The sequence below is a fragment of the Giraffa tippelskirchi genome, chromosome 7 (assembly GCF_054371585.1).
Source record: "Giraffa tippelskirchi isolate mGirTip1 chromosome 7, T2T-mGirTip1v1.2.pri, whole genome shotgun sequence".
NCBI lineage: Eukaryota > Metazoa > Chordata > Mammalia > Artiodactyla > Giraffidae > Giraffa > Giraffa tippelskirchi.
Window position 1 is genome coordinate 51,002,346 of NC_137281.1, and position 13,311 is coordinate 51,015,656.

The window sequence follows — 13,311 nt, forward strand, 5'->3', positions numbered from 1 at the left end:
GCCTGGGACAAATTTGTCCACTCTCAGGAGCCATTAAGGAAATAAAAACAAAGGCAATTTTGAAGAGCGTGGGCTGGATTGAGAGGGCTTTCACATGGCATATTGGGCACCTGGAGAAATAAACACCTTTCAGGAACAAACCCATGACCCCAGCAGCACTGCGATGGGATTGGCTCAAAGGCCACCTTCACTGAGGCAAATTAACAAGCCATCTGCCCTGAGGTTAATACTTAGCGTATTTAGACCTGGGCTTCTCAAACGCCTGCCAGCGTCAGAACCACCGTCAGGACTTGTTAGGTCTGAGGAGGAGCCTGAGAATTTGCATTTCTACCAGGTTCCCAGATGATGCTCCTGGTCTGGGAGCCATGCTTTGAAAACCACCCATTTGGATGATTCCCTTCTCCAGAGCAACACACAGTGCTCCTGACATCCAACCCTTGGACTGCTCGCTGGATGTTCAACCGTTGAATGTCAGCTTTCACCTCTATTTCCCCTGCAGGGAGCTCCAGCTACAAAATGGTACATGGAGCGATGGCTCCCAATTCTGGAACACTCAGTAAGAGACTGTACAGAGCACTATGCGTACACACCCCGCTCACCACCTGCAATACCACTAGGAGATGATCCTGCAGTCTCATCCTCATTCTAAAGATGAGAAACAGTTGAGAAGAAAATAACTCGCCAAAGGTGATACAGTATCAGGACAAATCATGAAATGGCTGATATTCACCCTTCTTTCAACTATAAAAATGACAATTTCATATGGTTCCTCTGAGAGTAGATTATAACCTCAGTAGGTCTGATTGCAAAGCCTGAGCTTTCAACTCAAGTTCTCTGTCTCCTTCCAATTAGGACTCTTTTGCAGGCCACGTGTCTTACTGATCGATAGGACCAAAGCATGGAGACGAGTTAAGAGTGTAGGTGTGAAGCCAACTCTCCAAGCAAATACTGGTCACTGGCCCTCAACTAGGTGTGACTGTCACTGACTGCCTCTTACCTACAATAAACTGTACTGGTGGCATGGCTGACCCCATAGGTGGCAGCTCTCACCCAGGCCCCTTGCTAGCTCAGCTGGAGTGCTTCAGATGACAGAGGTTCTTCTCTACACACATCCTAGCATGAGATTCAGTGAGGGAATGAAAGACATAGGCAGTGGCTCTGCTTTTGGGATCTGAGGTTCCAGAAAGCACAGGATCAGAGTCATCCAGGATTTCAGGGCCGCCAAGGCAGAGTCTCTACCACCCAGTTCTGAGCATCATAGGAGCACGGTGATAGGAAGAGGTGGCAGCGATGATGGCTCCTCTAGAACAGTCAGTGGTTATTGACTGGGGGCAATTTTTCCCCTGTGGGATGATTGGTGGTATCTGGAGACATTTTTGATTGTCAAGACTGGGATGGGGGATACTATTGTCATCTATTAGTAAGAGGCTATGTGCATTTCTAAATACTCTGTGATGCACAGACCCCATAACAAAGCATCATCCAGCCCTAGATGTCAACAGTATTAAGACTGAGAACCCTTACACTAGAACTGTATCATAAATGGCTGGGTATTTCCTATAGCACCAGTTTCCAGTATTTTGCATGTAATCCAGGTTGTTGGGTCTTTTTGGCAACTCTATAAGCTACCCGTTGTTGTTTAGTCGCTAAGTCATGTCTGACTCTTTTGTGACCCCATGGACTGTAAGCCTGCCAGGCTCCTCTGTACACGGGATGTCCAAGGCAAGAATATTGGAGTGGGTTGCCATTTCCTTCTCCAGGGGATCTTCCCAACCCAGGGACTGAACCCGCATCTCCTGCTTGGCAGGCAGGTTCTTTACCACTGAGCCACCTGGGAAGCCCCAGCTACCTATACCCTTAAAATAAGTCCCTTTCTTTGTATATTAGTTGGAGGGGATTTTGTTGACTACTATCAAGAATCCTTCCTACCTTAAAAAGACAGCCATGGGGAAGACCAGGCTAGAGAGGATTAAGAAAGAAGTAGCTTCTCCCCACAGTTGAGGGTTGGGGGAGCATTCCAAGTACGAATTTATCCAGGGCGGCACAAGTCTGCCACGGTAAAGTGTGCATCATCCATGTACAACATGGACATTGTTATAAGGAGGCTAACCACCTCAGTGACTCCCTAGTCTGGGTAAATCTTCATCTCCCAATTGTCTTACCATCGCTAATGTTGTGATACACTATTTCCACATGACAGCGGCGTTTTTCATCTTAATGTATTTTCTGATAAATTGTCATGTGGATTAGAATCGGGGCGGAGTCCTGAATGAAGGGAAACACAGGAGCAAGAATACCCTTTGTCTGTCTGGTATTTTCCAATTTCACAGTAATACTCCTAATTATGAAGTCAAAACTTATCCAAGAAATTGGCTCAAATGAGAGCATGTTATATCCCAGAAAATGTGAACAAATTTTCAGAAGGACACAATGAAATCCTACTCAGTTTCTGAGGCCAAGAACACAGATGGTTCCCGTTACCAGTTCTGTAGTTGAGAATGATAACCATGTTAAGCTCACCTTTAAAAAGATCAAATGAGATCATCACTTAGGTATTTAGCACAGAGCCTTGGCACATTGTAAATTTTCAATAAATGTTAACATCCACATTAAACAATAATATATCTTGAGAACCACTTTGGCCCTCAGCTAACACATCAGTAAGGACAAGATAATAAACCAGTTGCAGGTTTGTGTGTGTACAACTCTAGAGAGTTCTTGGGGACTTAATAGGTGCTCAGGAAATGTCAGTTCTTTCCCTCTCTCCACATTCTCCCCTCTTCTCCCGTTCAACTCTGACACCCCAGCCCTTGCTGGATCTCCCACAGCAGACAACAGAGCAGGTGAAGGTCTCCTGACCATGACACCGGTCCACTACCACAGTCCTGCTTCCTGTTTCGCCTTTCACCCACTGCTGGGCCCCACCCCAACCCCCCACCTGCCTAATAGATTCTGTCTCCCACTCCACTCCTGTCCTCCTATATTGACAAATTTGCAGCCAGCAGATTATAGTCACAGTGTGAGGGAATCATTACCACCTGCTAATATTTTTATAGAATTTCATAAACTTGGTCATTCATGAATCATTTACAGTACTTTATTCCAATGAAGAGTTCACAAATCACTCAAACACTGGCAAAATGCATAATAATGAGTAATATTTCAGGAGGCTTTGCATTAATATGTCAGCTTCCAATACTTGAAAGAGCTAAATTATTTCGCCAGGTGCCATTTCAGGTCAGAAGCATAGAAAGCCCTATGGAGGCTGCAGTAGGGAGAGTGGGTAGGAGGCAGTGGGCCTTGGGAAAAGATATCAAAAGTATTTAAGAAGAAGTAGATCATTCAGCAAGTCAAGTTCCCTTTAAATACTTGGAGTTCCTGGGAAAGAGGCCTAGGAATTTGCAGACTAGACATCAGAGTCTAGTTGTGGGTAAAAGAGAAAGAAGTGACTCAGTAACTGAAAATGCAGGGCTTTGGAGGAGGAGAGAAACAGACAGGGTTCCCAGATTCTGTACACAACAGCTGGGAGACGGTGAAAAAGTTACTTAACAGTTATTTGCTTATCTGTAAAATGGTGTTAACACCTACTTTTGAGGTCTCTCGTGTGAAATGGATTAAGTAAGAGAATGTATATGAGTTGTTTAGCACAATATCAGCTGTGTAGAGTTCAATAAACAGCTTCAGTGATCATACACATCCAGGGACCTAAGGACAAATTTATCACAGATTATTTCTCATTGTGCAAATCTCTGAGGTTTAGTTAATGATGCTTTCTTGTTGAACTTGGGACGTGTTAGCATCTTGCAAGTAAACAGCATTTGCCTTTAAAACGAATAACGACAACAACGTTGAAGCAATTGTAATGGCAACCCATTTACCCACATGCTCTCTGCTTTTTAAACCTGCAGGAGGGGAAAGTAAAACATGGGAACTGGAGACCTAGGATTCTGCTCTTTGAAGAAGGAGGTTTGCGACCAACCACAATAACCACCAGGGACATGATGGATCCAACACCATGGATCAACATCTTACTAGTAAGACAGTAAATCATTTCTAAGTAGCTGCTTGAAATGAACCAGATTTGCAACACTGTTGTGCCCAAAGTATATTAAGAAGAAAGGAACCCAGTTCTCATAAAATCCAGAAATAGGAGAGACAGGAAGAGACAGGAAGACAGGAAGAAAACGACAAAGGCTGGATTGAAGAGGGAACGGCTCTGGGGGGGACCTGGCATTAGAAACTGGGCCATTGCGAGACTGGTGAAGAGAGGCTCAAGCCCAGGCCACTGTTCGCCACTAGCACACATGGTCCTGGGCAGGAGTAAACCAAGCCACACAACGAACATGGCACAACTCCCTGAAATATCACCTGAACACAAACAAAGCCCAGGCATTAAACTGAGAGCTACATGAGGGCAGGGAACCTGGTGTGTCTGGTTTCCCATTCTATCCCTCACCCTGATGGTCTTCAGTGAAATATATTTAGAATGAATGACTCAATGAATTAGGTCACATGCCATGGAGTACATTATGAAATTACAGATAAACTCAAGATTATCTAAGAGAAGTTCACAATTGAGAAGGCTGGGCCACAACTCACAACTCCAGAGACCATGGAGCTTTCATTCACCTCCTGTGCTTTCCCCATGACTAATTCTCACATATGGTGAGACTATGCTTACTATGTTCCTGGTACTCTTTCAAATGCCTGACATGCATTAACTCCTTTAGCCCTTTCGTCCTATGAGATCATTATTATTATTGTTCCCATTTCACAGATGAGAAAATCGAGGTAGACTGTCTGCTCAAGCTCCCATAGCTAGTTGTAAAAACTGTGCTTTAATTCAAACATGGCTACATGCAAAACTATGTTTTTAACTGCTATAGGCTACCTGACTTCACTTTAAGGAAAAATATGAGAATCTCTGTGCTACAGACCAGACTTTATTTTACTAGCTGTTTGCAATTATTAGTTAACAAAAACTAGTAACTTCATCTTTTATAATCATTAAAGGTGCTAGTAACTATCCCCTTTTTATGGATGAGAATCACAAGATCAGAGAAGGTAAGTGGGTTGCCCAAGATCACACAGCTCACTAAGTAGCAGTGCTGAGACTTGAACAATTTTCTGACTCCAGAGCCATTGATATTAATCACTATTATCATTTAGATAAAGGATTCCCTGGTGGCTCAGATGGTAAAGAGTCTGCCTGCAATGCAGGAGACCTGGGTTTGATCCCTGGGTGGGGAAGATCCCCTGGAGAAGGAAATGGCAATCCACTCCAGTATTCTTGCCTGGGAAATCCCATGGATGGAGGAGCCTGGTGGGCTACAGTCCATGGGGTCGCAGGAGCTGAACACGACTGAGCAACTTCACTTCCATCATTTAGATAAAACTAAAAATGAGCTAATTAAAAAAAATGGTGGGGTTTTCATTCAACCCTCTCTCGGATACCCTATGAGCATTAGAAAAGGGCTGTCCTCTACCTGTGGATGCAGCTCCGAATGTAGTGTGGCTTTTGGAGAATAAGCGGGGGGCTGGGTCAGGCCTTTCTCATCCTTCAGGCATCCACCTCCCCCTTGTGCAGTGAAATCCCTGCACAGCCATACCCGACAGCCCTGTGCTCAGCCTGTAGAAGCCAGAGGAAAGAGACACCTCACGAATCAAAATTCTCCTTAAAGAAGTCTCGGACTGGGACCCTTGGCAACATCAAAACCAAGCCACCTGACTGACCAAAGGCCACATCTCATCACTCCCGATTAGTCCTTGAATGTTGGTGTTTGAGTTTTTCCCGTGGTGACTGCCCTAAGGTATCGTTCCCTCACTGTCCCTGGTGATCAAGGTCACTGCCATCTAAGGAGAATACTCACACTGAGGTGGGCCCTTGTTTATGGAAACCCAGAAATCTCTCTATGAATGTGGAACGTTGACTTTTTTGAAACCACTTTTGGATCCCACAAACAACAGAGAGGATCAGTTAGCCAAGCATGCACCTAAACTCTCACTCAGCTCTTAAACTAGCTCCTAAGGGTCACTCTAAAAAGAGATCATTCAGCCTCTCATTTACCAATTCTTACTCCTGGCAACCAGCTTTTTCCAGTTTCTCTGATTCACGCTAGTCCTATTTCCAGATTACAGAACACTCCCAACAAGACTTCTGCCCCTTTATTCTTGGTCTTATACCCCTTCCATCTCCTAGGAAATTCTAGAGCTCAGCTTCCTCCAGGAATCTCTCTTTAATACCTAGAAGAGGGGCAGAAAATGCCATGATGTTTGGCTCCTGTGAGGATAGAAGGGAAAACCCACAGGTCTGTTGTCTATGTCAACCTTCTCACAGTTGAAGGCAGGAAACTGATGTTAAAAACTTTTGGAACTTAACAAAAAATTAAATCATCTTACAGGAAGAAAATGAATAAGAGCAGCTTTAGTTTACTGCATGCTTGCTAGTTGCTGGGCATTGTGCTAAGAATTTGTAAAAATATTTGTGTTCCATTTCACACAATGCTTAGACATCCTGGTACTATCCCTACTTTGTGGAAGAGAATCACAAGATCCTCAGAGAGGGTGAGTGGGGGTCGCCCAAGATAAAAACAGCAGAGTCAACAGCAGTGCTGAGACCTGAATGGCAATTTGCTGACCCCAGAGCTCTGTATCACTGTGCTATGAAATTATGAAATGTATCATGTCTTTAGTTACCTGTGTCTGAAAATTAATAGATATTCCCATGATAGACAGGGAAAAAGAAGAGGGAATTTACCAGCAGTCTGCAGCTGGCTTGCCCTGCAGCAGCTGGACATTGACAACTGCCAGGTCACCTGTGGTCACTGGCAATCTGGCTAGACCTGGGAATTTCAGAGGGTGCTAACATTCGATTTCTACAACAACCAGATTCCCCAAGGGTGTACACTGAAGATGCACCAGTCACCCTTTGGTGTCCTCTGACGGATGGTACCCCCTGCAGATGCTCGCGGCATCTGCCTTTTGGCAACACTTCTGAGAGGGAGGTCCTCCCAGGACTGGGGACCCTGGACCACACTGCTCAGCATGAGGCTGGATGGGCCTTCCCCCCACCCCCGCTGCCCTGCATTTGTCCAGCATTTCAATGCCTCGAGTGCGTTCCTCTGTCTTCTCCTCACTGGAAACCCACAGCACTCCTATTGTTGGTAGGCAAGTGTTATCAGCATTTTACAGACAAGAACCTGAGGACTGACACCTACATGGTCTTCCCAAGGTGACAGAGTAGGCTACGCCCAGGGGATCAATCCCCCAGCCAGAGCACTTGACTCTCCAGTGCAATGTCCCTCTACCCTCTGTCCTTAGGAAAGGAAGAATATGGGATTTTTCTTTTTTTTTTTTAAGGGACAAGGAGGTCATGTTGTTGAAGTGGGATTGGGATGCTCTTATATGGTATTTTGACGAAGATGAATGCCAAGTCCAGGCCTAGAAACCGGCCCCTCCACCCTCCCCGAATCTAATCTAGGGAGACGCACGTGTGATGGGCAATGGCCTGGAAAGCAGACACTGGTGGCTGGGCCCCGTTCCCAAGTACCTGCTTTCAGCTCAGTGCACTGCATCCTGCTGAGAGCCTTCCCTGAAAATGGCTTGGAATTCTGTCTCATTCCTCAAAAAATGAGCTACTGCCCCAGAGGCTTGGTCCTTAACACAGCTGTGAGAAGGGGACTCTTGGGGGTGTGGCAGAGAGGGGATAGGAGGGAACCATAGCCTCTGTGAGATTTGATGCTCACCCAATATCTTCATGCAGCTAGTTTGCTCTCTGAATCTTGAATGAGTGTCAACTTCTGAAACTATCTTTTACAAATAGCCTTTTGTTTCTCCATATAAAAGCGAAGCAAGTACATTGAAGAAAAATCAGAAAGAGAAAACCACAGAAAATATCAGTAACACCAAATACAACCACTAAAACTTTGATTTTCCTCTATCATGCTTCTTCACAAACACGTACCCATCACGATATGTGTAAACACTCCATCTGTAATGAGGACACCATATGTGCTGGTGTGTCTGTTTCATTCAATATCTTGAAAATCTCCCATGTAACCAGAACTTCTTAAAAAATATTTTAAATAGTTGTAGAAAGCTTCCTTGCAAAATTGTGCCATAATTTAACCATTATATATTGCTGAATATTTAGCAACTGTTTCCATTTTAAGGATTGTGTCCTGCTATAACATCATTGTACAAAAATCCGACTGAATTCCTCCCTATTTCCTTAGGATGGATTTCTCTGAGTAGAACGAGCAGGTCCAAGGGTTTATTCTTTTTACAGCTCTTCATTATCAAGCTGGTTTCTGGAAAACCAACATTAACGTAGAGTTTCTGACCTCCTCTGAGATCCCCCAGGGACCCCTTCTTGGTTTTTCATGCCCAAAGTTTTACGCAAACCTAGAGGGCTCTACTGATGAGATAGGGGCCCCTGTTGCTGCTCTGTCAGGGTTCAATGCCACTCATCTCCCACAGAGACACACTTAAAGCCGTGCAGCCCCGGGTTTGATGAAGCACAGAAATAATGAGCTCAGTGGGAGGAAAGCAGTCTCCGAAAGACACGTCTCCGTGTGGGAGGTGGGCACTCGGAGGTACTCACTTGATAGGTAGCGATGGTTTCTCTGTCCAAGTTCCGTGTCACAGAGACACTACCCGTGTTCTCATTGATTCTGAAAATTCCTTTAGGCTCTTGATCCACTCCCTTTCCCGTGAGCCGGAACTTGGACCCTTCCGGTCTGTCACTATCGACTACCTGGTCAGAGAAACAGAGCGACATTTACGATTCCGGCTGGAAAACACAGAGAAAGCACAGTGCCAACACACCTCAGTGACCAGTCCACTAGTCACAGGTGCCAATGCAGAGGTGCTGGATGAACTCGACTAAAGTAGCATCACCAAAAATAGTGTCATTGGTTTAACATCTTTCATCCTAACATGCAAATTTCTGCAGTTTTCAGCTGGGAAAGTGTACCAGCCCTGGGGTGACATATATTGATGGATCTGGGAGGGAAGTAACTTAATGAACTTCAGGGTTGGACATTTATATTATCTTTAACTCCTAGGAAACAGACTTTTTCCTACAAGTAAGACCAAATAAGCAATGGAAAACATTGGACAGTCCTATACCAGGAAGGCATTAATCAGGATTTTAGGTGTTCACATGAGTCCAGTCAACAGCAGCACCACCTACACCCTTGCTTCTACCAGGTATTCAATTCTAGGCATGGTGCTGAGAAGGCATTTTACACGCATTTTTTTTTTTTTAACTCTGACAACAATGCTGGGGGCAGGGAACATTATTATTCATACTTAATGAATGAAATCAATGAGACTCAGAGAGATTAAGCAAGTTTGCCACGGTCACAGTTATTAAAGAAACAAGGAGGGTATTCAGAAGCCATCTTCCATGTCTCTGGAGGCACAGCTCTGCAACGTCGCTGTGTCTGGATTTACTTCAAGGGAATTCCCTATTGGTGGTCAGCCTTGATTAGACATTTAAAGAATAAATTGAAAAGGTAAAGATATAGGAAAGCAATTCCAGGCAGACAGAGCAACATAGACAGGCAACAGGCAGGTGAGAGAGCCTAGAAAATTCCAGAATGGTTTGAGAAGCGGTGAGGTTGAGATAATTAGGAGCCAAACTATGTTGCTTTGTTTTGATGTCATCTGAAAGTATCCAACTAAAGAGAAAACCATTATTTGCATAGGTTAGTTCTAAAGTTTTACCAAGTATTCATGTATACGTAATATCAATTTTCCATAGATACCTGCAAACATAAATTTGATTATAACATTTTAAAGGTCACAAACATAATAGACATTCAGAAAATACAGATAAAAGAAAGCTAATACCGATCTGGCTGTCATCAATTTACAACTAAACAGGTACCTATTGGGCTGTAGTCAACTGAGCTTGAAGGGTTTTGGTGGCTGAACCAGAAATGCGCCGTCTAGTGGAAGGAAGGAGGTGTGTGTGGGGGGTGTTGCATTTCGGGGACCGCCATGCCTGCAATTCTGATGCCTGCCACCAGGTGGCAGTGGAGCCTAAGGCAGCGTGAACCTTGCGCCACGGTTCCTCAGCCGGGACGGGTGGAGCAGGAGCACAGTTCCATGTGGCAGGACCGTTTTTTCTTTTTTTTCACCCCAATTTAAGATATTCTTTATTAAAATACACTGAGTGTTCTGATTAAACATCAATTACTTCTGTCTGCATTTTTTAAATTAACAGAAAATATCATCCAAAGCAAGACTAAAAATAAGGTATGTGATATCTTCTGATGAAAAGCATTTTCACTGTCACTGCTTGACTAGATTTAATCCAAATGACATTATCCCTACTGCTTGGAAGCTCCACGAGGTCAACAGCCTCAGCATATCGGGCTCGCCACTGGATCCCAGTGCCTGGCAAAGTGCCTGGCATACAGTGGAACCAAGGCCAAAATCTGTTTAATGAGGAGCTCACTGATTAGACAAACATATGTCCCCATCCTGGCTCGGCCAATGATCAGCCTGTGGCCTTGAACGTTATTCTTTGCCTCTTTGGCTCTTGATTTCCTTATCTGTAAAATTAGGATAATGTCACTTATTTCCCAAGGTTGGATAAGATAGCGTGTGCAAAATACACTCTTGGCACATAGAAGGGGCTCAATAAACCAGAGTTAACATTTAGAGTATTAAGATGAGACATGGGTTCGATCCCGGATCTGAGAAGATCCTCTGGAGTAGGAGATGGCAAACCACTCCAGTATTCTTGCCTGGAAAATCCTGTTGATAGAGGAGCCTGACGGGCTACAGTCTACGGGGTCGCAAAGAGTTGGAGACGACTAAGGGACTGAACAACAACAACAAATTATGCTGTTATTAACAGGCAAGACTGACACCAGGCATAAAACACAACTCAGCTACAATATAAAAAAAATCCCTTTCTAAGGCAGCACATTTCCTTTTCAAAAACAAAACTCACGAAAGTCTCTGGTTTCAGGAGAGAAGTGTTCTGGAGGCAGATTTACTGTGGGAATGGGCCAATTCTGTTTCTTTATCTCTTACATATTTGCCATTGTTCCCCTCCCTGTCTTACTACTTTGGCCCAAATATGGATTAAAACCTCTTCCTTTTGCTACCCTACACATGAACTGGTCCTCTTCAAAGACTTCTGTTGGAAAAAAGGCTAGATCTCTTTGCTATCTCCCTTCCAGACTTATTTTAAACACAAAACAATATTAGGAACTCTTAAAAACCTGTTTTCTAGAATGCCAGTAAAGCAAAGTTGGCATTTCTCCAAGTCCCACACTTCCATGAGTTTCAAAGGCACTCCAGGGCTTGGCAAAACCTTGGAGAAGAAAGCATGGAAGTGGGTGTCATTCTCCAGGGAAAAGATGGGAGTCTGGGCTCAATTTAGATTTAGGGATTACCCACCAGGTCTCTGGCTTCTTGGTCCCCAGGTGGGGCTTCAGAGACACCCTGGCCCATTCCAGCCTCACTGAGCTGGAGAGATAGGATGGCCAGTGGCCACTGGCCACAAAGGAGGCCTCAGCCACACACCAAAGCAAGTCAGGTGGGTTTCCAGATGACCTTTATTATACTAGGTAAACTCCTAAGATTTGTCCAAGTGCTACTGCAGGGCTGTGGTCCCCAAGGCTGTGGTCCTTTTCCCGGTGTTTAAAGTGATGGAATGTAAGAAATCCAATGCACTCCTGCCCAGAACAAATCCTGCCATGAGTCTCTGCTCCTGCAGCAGCTGTTAACACCTATTATACCACATAGGAGGGCTGCACAATTAGCTGGACTTTCCTATTATTCTCTGTGATTCAACACTTCTTTTCACAGTGGGATTTTATTTTCCCCTTATTCTCTGAGTTGGAATGAAAAAAAATAGCTAGTGATGAGAAAGAACTTGGACCCTGGGTGCCAACTTTCTGAGAAGGTTGTGTAAATAGCACACAGGTCCTGCTGCATACCTGGGTAAAGCCACTTCCCCGGCAGCAGCAGGGGTCGCTGGCATGCCAGCTGTGCTGGGAGTGGGGGGCATGGCTCAGGTGGGACCAGAGTCCTCTGCACCCTACGAGGGGCAGGAAATGCAGAGGCTTGGAGCATCCAGTGCTGCTTGCTCCGAGTTTCAAAGGGCATCCTCATTGCCTACTTCCTAAGAGTGTGGCGCATTACAGACAAAGCCAGAGCCCCCCTAGGAATCCCATTCCCACAACCATTCTCTGCTGCAAGGGGCCAATGATACCAAGTCACATGTGTTTTAAAGATATTCTGTGAATTTATATACACATTTATGTACTCATAGACTATACAGCAATTTTGAATGTTTCTACATTGATAAGATCATTTTGTATCAGCTGAGTTCAGTCGCTCAGTTGTGTCCGACTCTGCAACACCATGGACTGCAGCATGCCAGGCCTCCCTGTCCATCATCAACTCCGGGAGTTTACTCAAATTCACATACATTGAGTCAGTGATGCCATCCAGCCATCTCATCCTCTGTCATCCCCTTCTCCTCCCACCTTCAATCTTTCCCAGCATCAGGGTCTTTTCAAATGAGTCGGTTCATCAGGTGGCCAAAGTATTGGAGTTTCAGCTTCAGCATAATCCTTCCAATGAATATACAGGACTGATTTCCTTTAGGATGGACTGATTGGATCTCCTAGCTGTCCAAGGGACTCTAAAGAGTCTTCTCCAACACCACAGTTCAAAAGCATCAATTTTTCAGTGCCCAGCTTTCTTTATAGTCCAACTCTCACATCGATACATGACTACTGGAAAAACAATAGCCTTGACTAGATGGGCCTATGTTGGCAAAGTAATGTCTCGGCTTTTTAATATGCTATCTAGGTTGGTCATAACTTTTCTTCCAAGGAGGAATTGTCTTTTAATTTCATGGCTGCAGTTACCATCTATAATGATTTTGGAGCCCCCCAAAATAAAATCTCTCACTGTTTCCACTGTTTCCCCATCTATTTACCATGAAGTGATGGGACCGGATGCCATGATCTTAGTTTTCTGAATGTCGAGAACCCCATGAACGTATCATTTTGTATAGTACTTTATAATTTTTATATTCAATATGGTTGGAGGTTATACAAAATATGCAACACTTTATATGTATTATTACATTTTTATGATATAAATATATTTTATACTTCATAGATAGACAGACACAGACTCTGGGGGGAAGAGTAACTTTCCACTTATAGAAACACTGCCTAGATACCATAGAGCTCCTACATACTTTTCATCCAATTTCCCCTAATAGTCACATCTTTTATAACCATGGAACATTGGTCACAACTGCGAAATTAACAT

General features: G+C 44.2%; 1 protein-coding gene across 8 annotated transcripts in view; it reads right to left on the minus strand.

The window, feature by feature from the left end:
* Positions 1-13,311, minus strand: part of CDH13 (cadherin 13) — a 1,025,542-nt gene that overhangs the window by 459,468 nt on the left and 552,763 nt on the right. For 5 of the 8 annotated variants that reach the window (XM_081514130.1, XM_081514132.1, XM_081514133.1 and 2 more), the window contains one exon: positions 8,603-8,755. In XM_081514130.1, coding sequence (XP_081370256.1) covers positions 8,603-8,755 — 153 coding nt within the window. The remainder of the gene's footprint in view (positions 1-8,602; positions 8,756-13,311) is intronic. The other 3 variants (XM_081514131.1, XM_081514137.1, XM_081514138.1) reach the window with 1 other exon arrangement.